Source organism: Castor canadensis, chromosome 15, assembly GCF_047511655.1.
Source record: "Castor canadensis chromosome 15, mCasCan1.hap1v2, whole genome shotgun sequence".
NCBI lineage: Eukaryota > Metazoa > Chordata > Mammalia > Rodentia > Castoridae > Castor > Castor canadensis.
Window position 1 is genome coordinate 29,660,738 of NC_133400.1, and position 16,214 is coordinate 29,676,951.

At 43.2% G+C, this 16,214-nt stretch overlaps 1 protein-coding gene across 3 annotated transcripts in view; it reads left to right on the forward strand.

Annotated features, from left to right (window-relative positions):
- Window positions 1-16,214, forward strand: part of LOC109694658 (carboxylesterase 1E) — a 34,076-nt gene that overhangs the window by 6,698 nt on the left and 11,164 nt on the right. For 2 of the 3 annotated variants that reach the window (XM_020176743.2, XM_020176744.2), the window contains exons 4-8: window positions 2,304-2,437; window positions 5,875-6,028; window positions 8,004-8,108; window positions 8,794-8,898; window positions 11,489-11,527. In XM_020176743.2, coding sequence (XP_020032332.2) covers window positions 2,304-2,437; window positions 5,875-6,028; window positions 8,004-8,108; window positions 8,794-8,898; window positions 11,489-11,527 — 537 coding nt within the window. The remainder of the gene's footprint in view (window positions 1-2,303; window positions 2,438-5,874; window positions 6,029-8,003; window positions 8,109-8,793; window positions 8,899-11,488; window positions 11,528-16,214) is intronic. The other variant, XM_020176746.2, reaches the window with a different exon arrangement.

Below are 16,214 nucleotides of genomic sequence, written 5' to 3' on the forward strand. Positions count from 1 at the left end.
CAGAATGAAGGGGATAAAGGCAGATGAGGGCAGAGGCACCAAGAGTCATGACTGATTCAAAGGCACAGAGCTTCCTTTCACCACAGGAAGTGCAAGTTTTCCTTACCTCAGTTTCCTCCAGTGAGACTAGGGGCCTGCTGAACATCTAGAACTGAAAATTGTCAGTTTTCAAATTCTTCAGAATAATAGAAGGACAAAAATGATTACTAGTAGTTATAAGATTAAGAATCTGATCCTCAGAGCAGTTAAGACATAATTTCCAATAAAGTTAGTACTGGAAGGAAGCTTAAGAGAAACCCTTTCCTGATAGAGAAGTTAATGCTCAAATGATGGAAGGGAGGGCACGTCAAAGGGTGACAAGACAAGACATTGGGTCTCCATATTTTCAAACCTGAGCTCATTAACAAGGACTAGAAAATGAGTACATGAATTGTCATTATACTCATACCACCTGTGAAAACTTAAAACATTTACTGTCCCATGACAACGTTTGGAAGGTGAGGTATGGACAGTTGCATAAGCATTTACCTTGACCTTTGCCAACAACATGGCATATTATTGTACCTCCTTTCCTTTCCTAATTGTCTTTGGCACTGGGAAGATGACCCAGTGGTTCAAAACCTTTTCCATATAAAAAAGGTTAGAGGTAAGGCAGGCTGAAAGTTTCAGGCCAGAGGGTCAGGGAGGGCTTCTGTAGAAGGATGTGATCCCTGGAGTAGAGGAGACACAGTGTCAGTATCCAGCCAGTCTCATAAGAACATCCTGGCAGGGAAGCCTGGAGTGGGGAGGAGGTTGTGAACTTGGAACTAGTATTTGGACCTACACCCATTCTGTAAGAAACAAGTATGTGTGAACAAAAAATAATTCACTCACTCTTTCATTTGTTCTTTCTCCGGTTGGGTACTCAGTGCCCCCTATACATACACAGTCATACTTGGAGTCAGGGAAAGGAACAGCACAGTCCGCCCTTCAGCACCTTGGCCTCTGGGCTACACAGAAACACGGTAACCTGTTCAGCATGTCACTGACCACCAGCCCTCAAGCTCACTCTTCACTTGGATATGACCTTCATTCAGGGGAGGAGAAATAAGCACTCTGGGATTTGGCATGCAGAAGATTCTCCAAATGTGGACATAGGTTGTAGAACTACAGGGTCTAGGTTTAAAATTCTGAGTCTGCCACTGACTGGCTGAGAGACTTGGATAATTTTTGACTTCTCAGCCTCTGCTTCCTGAAATGGGAGAGACCACCTGTGAGTATTAGTGAAGGCTATCATGCTTTCCTCCAGTGTTGGCTGGGCACAGGACTCAATAGCGATGATGCTAGTGACAGCCACAGGAGGAAACTTCTGCCCTCACTGCTGCTCACTCAGCCCTGGCTGTGAGCCACGGTGGGAAGCTCAGCACATGGACTCTGGGGCCAAATAGCCTGGAACACGTTCCGCCTCTACCACTTACCAGCTGTGGGATCTAGTGTAGGCAATGTGATCCAGTTCCCTATCTGTCACATGAGACAACATTACCACCTACCTCTTAAATGGGTTATTATTTGCTTAGAGCAGTTCTTGTGCATAGTTTGTGCTATGGGGTCTCTTAGTTTGGCAATGGTTTGCAACATTAATCTTTTATGCTTTCTCATTTCTTCCTTGAAATGTGAACTCTTTAAATCCATGAACCATAAATTATGAATTGCTGTACCTACTCTGATCCTCAAATCTAATCATACTTCCTGGCACATGGGCTCTCAGATTAAGTTACTCAAATAACTGAAGACTTCCAGAAGGTGATGGAGTTGAGCTTGTTTTTCAGGGTGGGGAAGAGAGGATTTAGGTATGCAGCAGAGGTAGAGGGGAGGGACATTAGGAAGTGGCACCTAGGGGGCATGGGTGCTTCTTAAGATAAATGCTTACACACTGGGAATTATAATTCACCACTGAAGTGTTCACTGAAATACAAGGGCTATCCATGCTTGTGTTCAGCCAGTTGAATGATCTTGAAATGAAGATGGTGAGTGTTGGGTAGTTCATGACATTCATGAGTTTTGCTCTTCTGATGTTCTCAGCCTGAAGAACCCCGAGATGACATGGCACTTGAGTGTGGGGAGAAAAGCAGGGAATGTTGATGGGATGACATGCTGGGACCATCTGGAAGAGTTGGAGCAGAGAGAGACTGCTGTTTGCAACTGTGCTAGGCACTGGTGGTTTCCCTGAGTCAGTAGCAGAATAAAGAGACCACACTAGCCAATTTCTGAGGAGCTTCCTAATCCAACTTTCTATAACTTTTTTGGTGTGTCCTCCTTGTCAGGTGATGGTGTGGATCCATGGAGGCGGACTGGTGGTGGGTGGGGCATCAACCTATGATGGACTGGCCCTCTCTGCCCAAGAAAATGTGGTGGTGGTGACCATCCAGTACCGCCTAGGCATCTGGGGATTCTTCAGGTAATCTGTTGAACTCTCTTCTCTGTTAGCCCCTGTATCCATCTGGTTTTGGTGAGATAACAAAAGATCCAATGCTGGGCAATTAAAAGGAATCAAACTTACTTAACTCAGTCTTTGGGAGGCTGAAAGTCCGAGACTAGGTAGTTTCATGAGATTGGCATCTGGTGAGAGTCCTTGACTGAAATACAACATGGTGGAGGAACGTAAATGGAATCTGGGCATGCTGAACACATCTCATGGTGAGACGATAAGCCATAGGGGCAGAGAGGGAGGGAATTCATCTTACTTTTTAAATAACAACTTTCTCTTGGGAACTAACCAGGGTGCAATGAGCAATAAGCAGAGTCCTTCTAAGGACAGTCAGTGACCTTATCAAACCCTTCCACTTGACCTTACTTTTCGTTAAGTTTTATCACAACTTAATACTGCCACATAGTGATCAAGGTTCCAGTATATGGACACTTGGAGTCAAACAACATTCTTCTCCTGTCCCTGGCCACCTCCCCACCTCACTGCTGCTCTTTCTCAGCTCTTCTCTGTGCCTTCCCCTCCCCACCCTCATAGCTCTGGGTTTATAGCTCTCCCTCTTCACTATTTCCCCGAGTGACTCCAGCATCATATTCATAGCACCCAGTTTTCCTGTTTGTAGTCTTACTTGTCCTTTGACCAGCACACGACCCCCCACCAATGTGCCATATTGAACTGCACCATTTTGCCTCCATGGATGTCAGCAGTGTGCCTCCCACTTACCCCTTGATGCAGGTAACACACCAAACAAGACATTTCTCCTTTTACCACAAGGGCATCCGGTCCTGCTGGCAGATCCATGCTCCTGGTTGCTCAGGACAAAGACCTTGTGGGTAACTAGACTCCTCTTTTCCTCTTTGTGGCTCCATCTTTAAATTATGTTCGGTAACCATGTTCTTCACATCTACTATTCCCATCCACCTGATCAATGCCCTGAGTCTCTGAACTGGATTATAGCTATACCCACTTACTTTCTAAACTTGCTTTTTTAACACATATTTTTATTAGGATACATTTATAATATGGGGGGATTCATAGTGACAGTTCTGATTAGACTTATATTGTGCATTAGTTACATCACCTCTCACCCTCAGCCCCCTCCTCTCCCCACTTAAAGCAATTGCAAGAGGTTTTCTAATTCTGTTTCAAATAGGTATATGAAGTCATCTACCATATACCGTCACCTTAATCTCCTTAGTTCTCCCTCTCCCCTCCCATTAGTACCCCAGCCTCCACAAACACTATGCCTATTTTAAAGTCCTGGTTTTCATAACTAATATTTGAGTTGACATTCCGAAGTGTATCTCAATGTACGCCCTCTGTGAGTGTGCTCAACTTTGGTCTGTTCCATCCCTTAGAATACTCTCTCATACCTCTTTACTTCCCACCCCCTGTTTTTCAACACCTTTCAATACACATTCTTATATCTCCTACCTTCACATCTTGTGGTTTGTGATATTACTGTTGCTCTATCATTCTCTTTCCTTTCTTTGTTTCCCTGAGTTCCATAGAGTAGTTCCAATGTTACAAACTGTTCTACAAGTGAGTTTGTATATGCTCATGTTTGTTTTTATGTATATGTTTATCTTTGGATCTATCTTCCACATATGAAAGAAAACAGGTGTCTTTGTGTTTCTGATCCTGGCTAACTTCATTTAACATGATGTCTTCCATTTGCACCCATTTATCTGCAAACTCCATGTCATTATTCCTTGTGGCTAATATATATATATATATATATATATATATACCATAATTTTCTGATTCATTCATCAGTTGCAGGGCATCTGTTTTTTTTCCAGAGCTTAGCTATTGTGAATAGTGCTGCTATGAACATCAGTTTACAGGTGTCTCTACTGTGTATCCTGTTTTACATTCTTTTGAGTAGATGGGCAGGAGTGGTTTCACTGGATCGCATGGTCATTCTATCTTTAGTTTTTTGAGGAATCTCCATACTGTTTTCCATAATGATTCTACTAATTTGCATTTCCACCAGCAGTGTGTAAGTGTTCCTGTTTTTCCACATCCTCCCCAGCATTTGTTGTTGCTACTACCCTTGATTCTGGCCATTCTAACTGGGGTGAGATGAAATCTAAGTGTTGTTTTGATTTGCATCTCTTTTATAACCAGGGAATCTGAACACTTCTTCGTGTATTTACTGGCCATTTGTACCTCTTCCTTTGAGAATTCCCTGTTTAATTCATGTGCCCATTTCTTCATTGGACTGTTGATTCTTTCTTTGGGGGCTGAGTTTTTTGAATTCCCGGTAGATTCTGGATATTAGACTTATGTTGGATGAGTAGCTGGCAAAGAGTTTCACCCATGGGCTGTCTCTTGTCTGTTAATTGTTTCTTTTGCTGTGTGAAAGCTCTTTAGTTTAATGCATTCCCATTTGTTCATTGTTTCTCTTAGATGCTGGGTCTTTGGAGTTCTGCTTAGGAAGTCTTTCCCTATACCTATCTGTTCTAGTATATTTCCTTCTGCTTCTTGGAGTTGTTTCAAAGTTTCAGGCCTTATATTAAGGTCTTTGATCCACTTTGAATTGATTTTGGTATGGGTGAAAGACAGGGATCTAGTTTCATTCTTCTGCATGTGGATATCCCACATGCAGTTTTCTCAGAAGCATTTGTTGAAGAAAATGTCTTTTCTCCATTGTGTGTTTTGGGCTCCCTTGTCAAAGATCAGCTGGCTATAGATGTATAGGCTTATGTCTGGATCTTCTATTCTGATCCATTGGTCTTTCTGTCTGCTAAACCTGCTATTTTAATATTGTACTGCTCTACACAGTAGCCAGCATGATCTCTGAGACATAGACTGGGGCATGTGTGCCTCTCCAGAGGATCCATTGTTAAGTACAATGACATAAAAGTCTTCACTCAGGCCCCTCAGCACTTCTCTTCCTGTATCCTCACATTAGCTGCATTCATAGTGTTGTTCCTATGGCCTTTATACCTGCTGTTTCTTTTCAGCTGGATGACTTTCTTATTGGAATGCCCAATGCCCTTGCCTCAAAGTTCTTCCCTGGTCATGAGAACTGAAAAACTACCCCACAGTCCACACTTGCTCTTTCTTCAGCTGATTGGGGTTCTCTCCTAGCTGACACTATAGATCTTTCTGCTTATGGTCAGCAGTGTGAGCTTAGTGCAGTAAAAGATTTTGCCTGTTTTGCTCTCAGATGTGCTCTAACTCTTCTTAGACCAGAGTAGAACACACACTGGATCCTCACTAAACAGTTCTTGGAAGAATGAAAGTAGAGCCCTATACAGAATGAGAGGCAAGGGGGAGACAACTTTTTCAGGATGCAGCATCCACCCTTATTCTGGAAGGCTCACCCAGAGCCCTGCCCACCTGTGATTCTGAGAATCATGCCATGACAACTCTGTCCCAATCTCACCCGTTTTGTCTTACAGCACAGGGGATGAACACAGCAGGGGGAACTGGGGTCACTTGGACCAGGTGGCTGCACTGCGTTGGGTTCAGGACAACATTGCCAATTTTGGAGGAAACCCAAGCTCTGTGACCATCTTTGGAGAGTCAGCAGGAGGTGAAAGTGTCTCTGTTCTTGTAAGTATTCCTGACACCGGGCCCCAGATCCAGGCTTGATGTGGTCAGTGATGCGACCTCTGGGACCACTGCTTATAAGACCTGAATTTAGGTTGACTCTACTCACTGCACAGCCTCAGATGATGGAGATCCAATGCCCAAACTCTCCTTTGCCCCTAGGAAGTTCAGAGCTTTATGTCCTGGGGTAGAAGTGACAGTCCTCTTCTCCTCACTTGTCTGAATTCTCTTTCCCTTCCTTATCATTTTAATATTAGGATTCAATGTACATCTCATGGGATTGTGTTGGGTATAGACTATAATAGGGAAGACAGAAGGATATAAGGGAGAATAGGTGTCATTAATTGGATCCAAGGAAGATGTACATGTTGAGGAGATGCCAGCACTGAGAGCAGAATGGGCTTCCTCTGAGGTAGCCAAATGGCTGCCTATGGCCAAAAGGGAGGACAGCAATCTCTGGGACTGAAAGATGAGGTGGGCTAGAGAGGTTGGTGAGAATTAAGGATAAAAAGTGGAATGGGGTGGGATGGGACAAGTGTTGTGGGCCACAGACACAGCTTGAGTCATCTTGCTGGTGTGGAGATGGAATTGGGCAAGGGGTTGGGGGTGGGGACAACACTGAGGGTAACTATGAGGGTTCTGGGGCCATTAGTAACCCTCCAGCTACTTTACAGTTGAGCAAGGGATCATCTCAGTACTGTAGTACTGTATTCTTCAAACACGCATTTGTTGAATTCCCAGAGGTAAACACTCAAAATTTTATTTTGAAGTTGAGAAAAAAAGAAAAATATAGATAAACCCACAGGAAAAATGTCATCCAAAATTCCACTACCCAGATATAGTCACTGTGTATATTTTGATATGTATTCCTCTAGTCTTTAACCACAGTTTTAGCTATCATTTATCTATTTATCATGTATCTATCTTTATCTCTCCATTCACACTCTCTCTGTCTCACTGTAATCTACTTCTGTGGGGTTTTTGTTACAAAGAAAAATGTGTAGTGTGGTATAAATATTTTCCTAAACATGAAACATTCTTGTATAACATTAGCTTTTACAGTTTCACAGTATTGCATGGTAAGAATGAAAAAAATATTTTTCCAATCTCCTGATATTAGAACCTTGGGTTATTTCCAATTTTGATACTATAAATAGCATGATAACTTTAGGTATCTTTGTTTAATTTCATGAGCAATTATGTTACTTTTTCGTGTTGCTGAGTGTTGTAGTCTGGGACTTGGGCTTGTCTTGCAAACACTCTACCACTAAGATAGAACTCCAAGTGGTTGTTTTCATAAGATAAATTGTGAGTAATGGAAATGCTGAAATTGAATTTGTAGCTAGGAATTACCAAGCTGTCCTCTTTTTTGGGAGGAGGAGGCTAAATGTTCTGCAATTTATTTATTCATTTTGTATCCATTTAAAATATCCATGGCATTTGAATAGTTTCCATTTTTTGACTGTTACAAAAGTGATGCTATATATCATTATACATGTCTTGTGGTAGATACCAACAGCTTCAAAGTCCTACCAATTTATGAAAATTCTCAGTATATATGAGAATTCTAGTTGTTCCATGTTCTCTATAGTAGTTTTTTTTTTGTCTTTTTTTTCCTGTGCTGAGGTATGAACGAAGGGCCTTGGCCTTGCTAGGCAGATGATCTACCACTTGAGTCATGTCATAGTTCTTTTTATGGCAAGCTCTCTTCTAATACTTTTGATTACCACAATGGACACTTGCCATATCCTTCTTGTTTTGCCCCTACTTTTGAGCTATGATGTTATCTTCATGACATTTTCTTGAGGAAGAGTGTACCAGGTGGATCTGGGATGCAGACTGGAATGGATGAGAATCTGTCATGTCCACAGATCACCAGAGTCCCATAGAAGAGCAGGTGGAGGGAGTCTTAATGATTGAGAGAGTCACTGACCCCTCCTGTGAGCATCAATTCTCCTCCTCTCCTTTCCCTTGCCAGGTGTTATCTCCTCTGGCCAAGAACCTCTTCCATAGGGCCATTTCTGAGAGTGGTGTAGCCCTGACTCCTGTTCTGTTTGGGAAGAATGTCAGACCCTTGGCTGAGGTAGGTCTCACCCTGGATGGTGTGGTACCCTTCCTCTGCTGTCCTGGAATCTTCAGGGGTCTTTCTTCCTGTGTGATTTATCTGAGATGCTCAAGGAATCCCTGAGGTGAGAATGGCTGAGCAAGAAGTGCATTTTCAGGGCTCACATTTAATTCACATTCCACAATTTTTGAACCTTCTTCTTATGAATCATGTTATTCAGACTTCTTGAAGTTCAGCAGTGGAGTGTGTGGGAGACATAATAGCCTCCCGAGCATGTCACATGTATTAAGTCTCCTTCTACAATAGGTGCAATCATCACCCATGTCTGTGAGTGGGGAAATGGAGGTTAAATGGCTAGGAGTGGAGGCAGTGGTTTTTAAACCAGACAGTGGGATCCCACATTCCTTGCTTTACACTCTTACTCTCTAGGGACTCCCTTTAGACAGTCCACTTTGACAATGTTGTGCTCATTTCCAACGTTACAAGAAATAATCATAAGAAATCATGTAATTAGCTCATATCAAAATTCCAACTGGTAACAGAGGCCCAGAGCCTCCACTCACGAATCTAGCATATTTTTATCTTTCCTCTATTCTCTTCAGTAACTAAGCTTGTAAGAGAACCCCCCCCCCCACTCCCTATCTACACTGAAGGAGAGAACAGGCTGTGTTCCTGACCTCTGCTATTGCCTGTGTCTGTGCAGCACATCGCAATTACTGCTGGGTGTAAAGCCACCACATCAGCGGTCATGGTTCACTGCCTGCGCCAGAAGACAGATCAGGAGCTCTTGGAGACCACACTGAAGTTGGTAGGTGTGCTCATTCTTATGGACCAAACCTTGCCTTGTGTAGTTGGCTCCATACTTTATTCATTCAGCTGTCCTCTGGCCCTAAACCAACTACCTGTGGTAGTTTCTCACCTCTCAGGAACAGTGTCAGTCTCCTGGTTCCAGTTTGGAGTTCTGTTTTTCCTTTTTTATTGTCAAATATCTTAAATATAAAAAATTTCAACAACATGATGAAAAATTAAATAATAATCCTTCAGTTCTTTCAAAATGTAATTTTCAGATGTATTTTAAGGAATTAAACAGTCCATATTCCCAGAAGTAACTACTGTTATGAATTTTAAGGATGGGGATATTAAGCACAAAGTTTTAAAGGAAAGCATCACAAGTTACGTTGGTTGATTTGGAAACTAGGCTGTAACAGTAGTTTCTGAACTTTCTAGTTTTGTGACACTGCAGCAGTTGGGATTTCAGGATACTTATGTCTCTATCCATTCATTCATCTATAGTCCATCCATCCTTCCATCCATCCAGGCGTCCATCCATCCATACTAAGTATATGGAGGGGAGGTATCAGGAGAGGTGACAACAGAAATATATTGAAATTTGTCCCTGCTCAAAAAGAACTATCCAAGGAGAAACATAGCCACATACTTGACCAGTTAAACGGGGAGGGAGTACAGAGCAGAGACACATTCATTACAACCAGCAGGGGTCTGCTTCTCAGGGAAAGTGACCTTGAAGGATTATGGACGGTCATGACAGTTTGGCATCACACAGAAACTCAGCAAGACAAATAACAGAGAGAAGAGCACCAGGGCCACTGGAACTACCGTGTTTGAGGAAGAATGTGTTAATTTAAGCTCATGAGTTTCCTGAGCCCTGGCCTCTCTATCTGGGTTTTGGATACTGGCACATACTTCTGGACTCTCAGGACAGGCCCCTTGCACTGTATTCTGCCTGTACATCCACAGGTTGATTCAATGTAACCTTGGGTATTGGGTCTTGACATCCATCCATTCTCTATCTATGTCAGAGAGTTAAGACATAGATGTTTCTCCTCCTCCTTGGTTTTTTGAGGCAGTGTGTCACTACTTAGCCCAGGCAGCCTAAAACTTGTGATTCTCCTAACTCAGCCATCCTTAGTCCTGGGATTACAGGTGTGTGTGTCACCATGCTCAGCTCACAGTTATTTTCTAATACTGGAGAAAAGACAAATATTTCAGCCATTTTCCATGTGTTACACGAACACGCAGCTTTTGTAAGAGTACTTGATGATTTTGAGAAAATTCATAGAACAAGATCTCTGGAGATCCTTCTGAGGTTTTTTGAGATCTTGTGGAAGTGCTCTCATTTACACACACACACACACACACACACACACACACACACACACACACACACACTCAAAACACATCTGTGCCTGATGGGGCCACAATATACAAAGGAGGGATCACTAATGATAGCTTCTAGCATTTTCCTTTTAGAAGCACACATTCCTTACCGCTCCATGTGATGTTCTAAAAGAGACCTGGTAACAAGGTTTAGAATGTGAGACAATGTTAAAAAGGAACTCTGGTTAATATATCCTGAGAGTATCTTCCAGCATTTTAATTTGAGAAACACATATATTTACTGCTTATTGTGCACCTACAGAGGTCAGACCTGTTAGCTAAAGTGTAGCATTGCAATCACGGCAATCTTGCAGAACTCACTGCCAAGAAAAGTGCAGGTTGGAAGGAGTTTCAAGAACATATAGAAGTTAGATTTTTCTGATGCAAGATGAGAAAACTCATTTCAAGGTGCCTTGAACATTAAAAAAGAAAATGTTGTAGCAGAATCGTCAGGAAACTGGAACGTTCAGGAGCAGATGGAGAAGGATGTGACTCTGATGGCTTAGAATCCATGTGCTCTGAAAACAATATTGAGAATGTACCTTTGTCTATCCCTCATCTTTCCACTCTTCTTTATTGACTTCCCTCTGAAGCTGATTGATCCTATGGAAGTAAAACAAATAGGTACTTCTATACTTATATCCTATCTGCTTATAAAGCTTATCTCCTAGAAACTTCAGCGGTAGTTTAGGAGGTAAACTCTGTTGGACTGACACCGGGATGTATCTGTCCTTAAAGTAATTCCTATGTTCAAGGACATGGGGACCCCAGGTGTAGGTACCCAAACCCATGAAGTGGGAGTGGAGAAGATGGGGAGGGGAGGTTCTCTCCTGCTGGTGTATCCCACCTGCAGCCCCAGCTCCCCTCAAGTTGCCACATTCCTGACCTTGTTTTCACTATTCTTCCAGAGGAAAATTGAGGTACTATTGCCAAGGATAACAAGTAGAGGGAAAGGATGAAGAGGAGGGCAAGCATAAACAGCAGACATCTCCAGAGCTCCAGTGACTCTGACTCTGGGTCCCAGGGTCAGTCCCCTTGTCAGTGCCTGTCTTTCCCTCATCCCACTTTAACCTGCAGAGCCTGTGTAGTCTCCTCGTACCCCTGGACCCAGCCAAGGAGGAATCAGTTTGGAGAACCTAATATCTCAGGGGTACAACTCAAAGAATCAGCTTTTATACCAGGAGATCTTCTTACTCATATCATTGTGTTTGTCTTCACAGAATCTTTTTAAGTTTAATTTACGTGAAGACTCTGAAAAGGTAAGTACCTTTGCTTTCTAGATTGCAGGTATTGAGTCTTAACACTGTAAAACTCTGATTAACTATGAATAAAAGAGTTCTCTTTTATGGAATCAAAGTCATTCTTTGTGTATATACTGCTGAGGACTAGAGAGGGGAAGTAACTTTCCAGGTAATACAGCCAAGAAAACCACTCCTGACTCCCAGGCAGCAACTTGGTATCCTTTGGAACAAGCTATCCTCTTCCCTCATACATTTTCTGCTCCTAAACGGCTCTGTGGGAGGAGGCTACAATAGAACCTTCCACTCTCATGACCCAGAAATAACTGACTAAGGGGCTCAGGAGCCTTCACTGAGGAGCACAGATCTCCCTGGAGGCCACAGGATTGGTTATCTGTGTGGACTCAGAGTCTAGGGTCCTAGTCCTGAGGACTTCATCCTCCTAAGGGCACCTAGGAAACTTCCATTGTACCCACCCAACACTTGCCAGGGTCTGTTAACATAAGCTGTGCAGCATCTTACAGTCCTGTCCTCTCTCTCCCTCCCAGTGGATCCCAGCACTTCCCTTAAATGGAAGAAATGAAACACTTTCAGCCTTTCAGGAAAGTTTAAAGAAGCACTTACTATGTGGCAAGATGTGAATAAGGAGTTGGCATATGGCAGTGAAATAGATGAGATTCCCTGCACTCCTGTAGATTTCCATTTTTGTGGGGTGTTAGAGTGTATGGGGGGAAAGGGCAGCAGAAAAATAAAATAGTGCATCTTTGGTGTATCTCATCATGATCAGAATTTAGGTAAAAAAGAAGGTGGGAGATTATGACAGAGTTGGCCAATAGTTTGAATATAAACAGGGTCAGGGTGAACCAATCAGCTGGGCTGGAGTCCTTTCACTCTACAGGGATAGGAATCATGGGTAGGTAGGGAGAAGTTTCCCAGTGCTGACAGTCTGAGGACCTTATGTGTTCATCACCTCTTAGCTGGGCTGGCAGACTCTGAAACTAGATCAACAAATGTTGAGAAGACAGGGGCCTATTCCTCCAGGCTTTAGAGGCCCGTGGCTTATGGCTCTAAGAAATCACTTTGAAGGCTTAGTCTCTGATGGCTACACCAGCAGTCCTAGCACTTGACAGCTTCTGCTAGAAGCCAGTAGTGGCAGCAGACAATAGAAAACAGCAGTAGGTGGTGTCTTCTAACCTTACAGTTCTCTTGTAGGCCTTAGGTGTTGGGACCCTCAGCCCTACAGCATGAAGTGTTACAGGAAAGGCTTAGGGTGTTTGGATCCTCATTCCTTGACAGCAGGAAGTGCTATACCTCTTACTCACAAAGTGTCTGAGACCCTTGGTCCTTAAAGCTCGCAGCTTTCTGGAACTCATCCAGTGATCGGGGCCCACAGTTTTTCTTCTCTGGCTATTTACAGTCTTTTATCTTTCTTTGTCCTCAGCTCTCAGGCCTCTCTTACCCTTTTTCTACTTCTCCTGTCCCTGATTATCTCTGCTGCCTCTTTTCCCATCATTTTTGTCCTGACCACTCTTTGAAAGTCTTCAACTGCCTCTTGTGTTGCTACTTTCACATCAGTGGCTTCCACTGATGCTCCCATCTCTGCCTCTGCCACTGCCTTCACTCCACTATTGCTTGGCTGTTCCTTCCACTGCTCTCATTTCCCCTCTTAATGTGACCAGCTCAGCCTGCTTTACTAATGATGAAGATCAAAAGTAGGCAAGAAAAGACTAGCACAGGAAAGTGTCTCCAGGTGGTCTGCTTATGTAGCCAGAAAGGGGATATGGGAAGGGTATCTGCACTGATCAAGGCAGCCCTTCATGCAAATGAAGGACTGTGTTTGCACCAAACACAGCAGTTCCTTATGCAATGAAGGAGTATTGGTACACCAGTCATAAGCCTTCCTTCTGGGCCACTAGAGGGAAGTGCTATCACTCTGGCCTGAATGGAAATAGCTGCAGGGTAATCTAGGGTTCAGTGAGGTATATAAAGGCAAAAGGTCCTGTGTAAGCTGTTTGAACAATCAAATGGGAGACAGTGCCTTCAGGAGTCTAAGTTATGCTTCAGCAGTAAGTAAATGTGGCTGTTGTGTAGCTTCCTCAAGGTGTCTGTGGAGTGTTTGATGCAGCCAGTGCTGGCATGAGGGCAGAGTAACGGGCTACTGGGCTGATAGTCCTTTTCTCAAGACAGTCAGGCACCAAAGATAAGCCTAAAAGCTATCAATTACAGTGAAACCACCCCATCCCCCAAAATCTTGGCTTAATCAAAGGATAAATATACATTAAAAATGATACCAGGAAAGACCAATTGTGATGCCACACAGGCTAAGCTTGTCAGGTTCTTGTCCAGGGATGGTTGAAGAATGACAAGCCTGGACAACAAGTGAGTAGCAAGCAAGATAAAGTTTATTAAGGTACAGAAAGACAGAGGACCTGCCCAGGTATGGTCAGAAAGACTGAGCCATTGTAACTATGACAACTATGGGTTCTTAGGGTAAAGTTTGCAAGTCCCTGGAAACAGCTTCTTGATATTTTGGTCCTAGTTTTGTTTCTTACAAGGTCTTTATTCATTTTTGCCCACATCCTGGTGACACACTTAGGGGGAGTGCTGTCTGGGCCCACATCCTGCTGTCTTTGCTCTCTTTGCCTTCTTCTGATTCCTGGTGACTTTAGCCAGCTGCTTCTTTCTAGCCCCCCGCCTGACTGCCTGTGGTCAAGTTAGCCTATACTAACAACAGAGGTGCTTACAATAAGTCTTACAATTAAGATTAACAGTAACTTTTCAGTATTTACAATGCTTTATCATTGTGGCCCCCAAGGTAGAGAGCCTGCCTGGCAAATGTGAAACCCTGAGTTCGAACCCCAGTACCACTGAAAAAAAACCATTTAACTCCCTCCCCAGTGCTGTAGGGAGACTCAGTCTCTGTAATCTGTCAAAAGATGGCTTGATGAGTAGATGTCATCTGAGTTAAGCTCTGGGAGGAGAAAAGTAAGCTGGCTTGCAGGAAATTTATGTTACTTCTGTTTCTGGCTGTTTGAAATGGAGGCAGTGAGGGTTGAACAGGGTTAAGGCTGAGGAGGTAGTAAGGGTGGGAGGGGTGCTGATCACTGAAACGACTTGGATTGTGATTCGACAGGAAATGGAATGTGTTGAGAGGAATTTGAACCAAGAAGTGACGTGATGAATTTACAAATGTCTCACCATGTGGAAACAGACTCCATGGAAGGCGCAGAGAGACCAGCCTGGTGGCCTCTGGGTGGCAATAATACAGGCAAAGGATACTGGTGATTTATGCCAGTCAGACTGAAGCAATGAGGGTGGTGAGATGTGTTTGGAGTGTGGATATTTTTGAAGAAATAGCTGACAGGACTTGAGGATGGACATTATGTGAGAGATGAATAAAAGAGAGGGGAGAAGGATACATTTAACTTGTATCTGACTTCTCTGACTCAAGCAAGCAATGCACGTGGCCCTCATGCTGCATCTTCAGCACCCACTCAGTGGACAGCAGCAGTCACTGTGGATTTTATGGTTGCCTATGTCAGTTTTCCTCTGTGGGTGCTACACCACGTTAGCCCTAAATATCTCTGTCCTAAATTTACTGCTTTTGCTACCACTTTAGCTTCCCCACTCCAGCCTATGGTATATGGTGCAAAACACAAATTAGAACATATCACCCTCTTCTTAAAAGCCTAACCTTGCCTTTAAGACAAATTTCTTTGCTTTTTCTGTAAGCCAGCTTGCTGTTACTGTAGTAAATACCCATAATAATACCTATAATGAGGAAAAGATTGTTTTGGCTCACAGTTTTGCAGGTTTAATTCCATGATAGTTTAGCCTTGTTGCTTTGGTCCAGTAGTGGCACATCATTGCAGGAGCCTGTGTGGGAGCAAAAACACTCCTCTCATTGCCAGACAGGAATGAGAGGGAGAGGCAAGGCCTGGAGGACGTTGTGCTTTAAAAGTGTGTCCCCAATGACCTGGTGGACTTCACTAGACTTTGTTTCTTGTAAGTTCCACAACCTCTGAATCAGCACTGGTTGGAGACCAAGCTTCCAAAACATGGGTTTCAAGACATTTAATGTCCAAACTATAGCACCTCCATTGAATTAGATTTTCAAAACACACCTGATGGCCTATGTTGGACAGATATTGGAAAAAATGTGCTCCAACACAAGATCCTATCTCTTCCCCTGCCCTGGAGTATCTCTCCATGCTCAGGAATCTTTGGTGTTCCTAGGATAAGACCACAGTGACACCTGTCCTTTGGCTCAAACCCTTTCCTACCACTTGGAAATTTCTACCTCTTTCTTCCCCTTCAATACCTTTGTCCCAAGAAAGGGCAAAAGCACTTTCTTCATGTGGCCAGATGAACTGCTTCCTTTGCCAGATGATAGGACAGCCCTCTCTGCCTGCACAGCTTTTCTATCACACCCAGATCTTGTTCTCCATTGTCAGTCTATTGGAGTAACATTGTCTTTGTTTTTTAATCTTCTTAAGTATGGATTATGTCTCAGTTGAGGCACCATGAGTCATGAGTGATGACTTTAATGTCCCTCAAAACTGTGTATCAAAAAGACCTCAAGTTTAACTATTGATAGATACGTGAAGCCATCCTAAAAATATCATTAGTTCTGCATTTGTGAATTAATTTCTTTGCTAAAATATATTTGTAACCCCAAATCAATACTTGTGATATTCTCATGGTCATT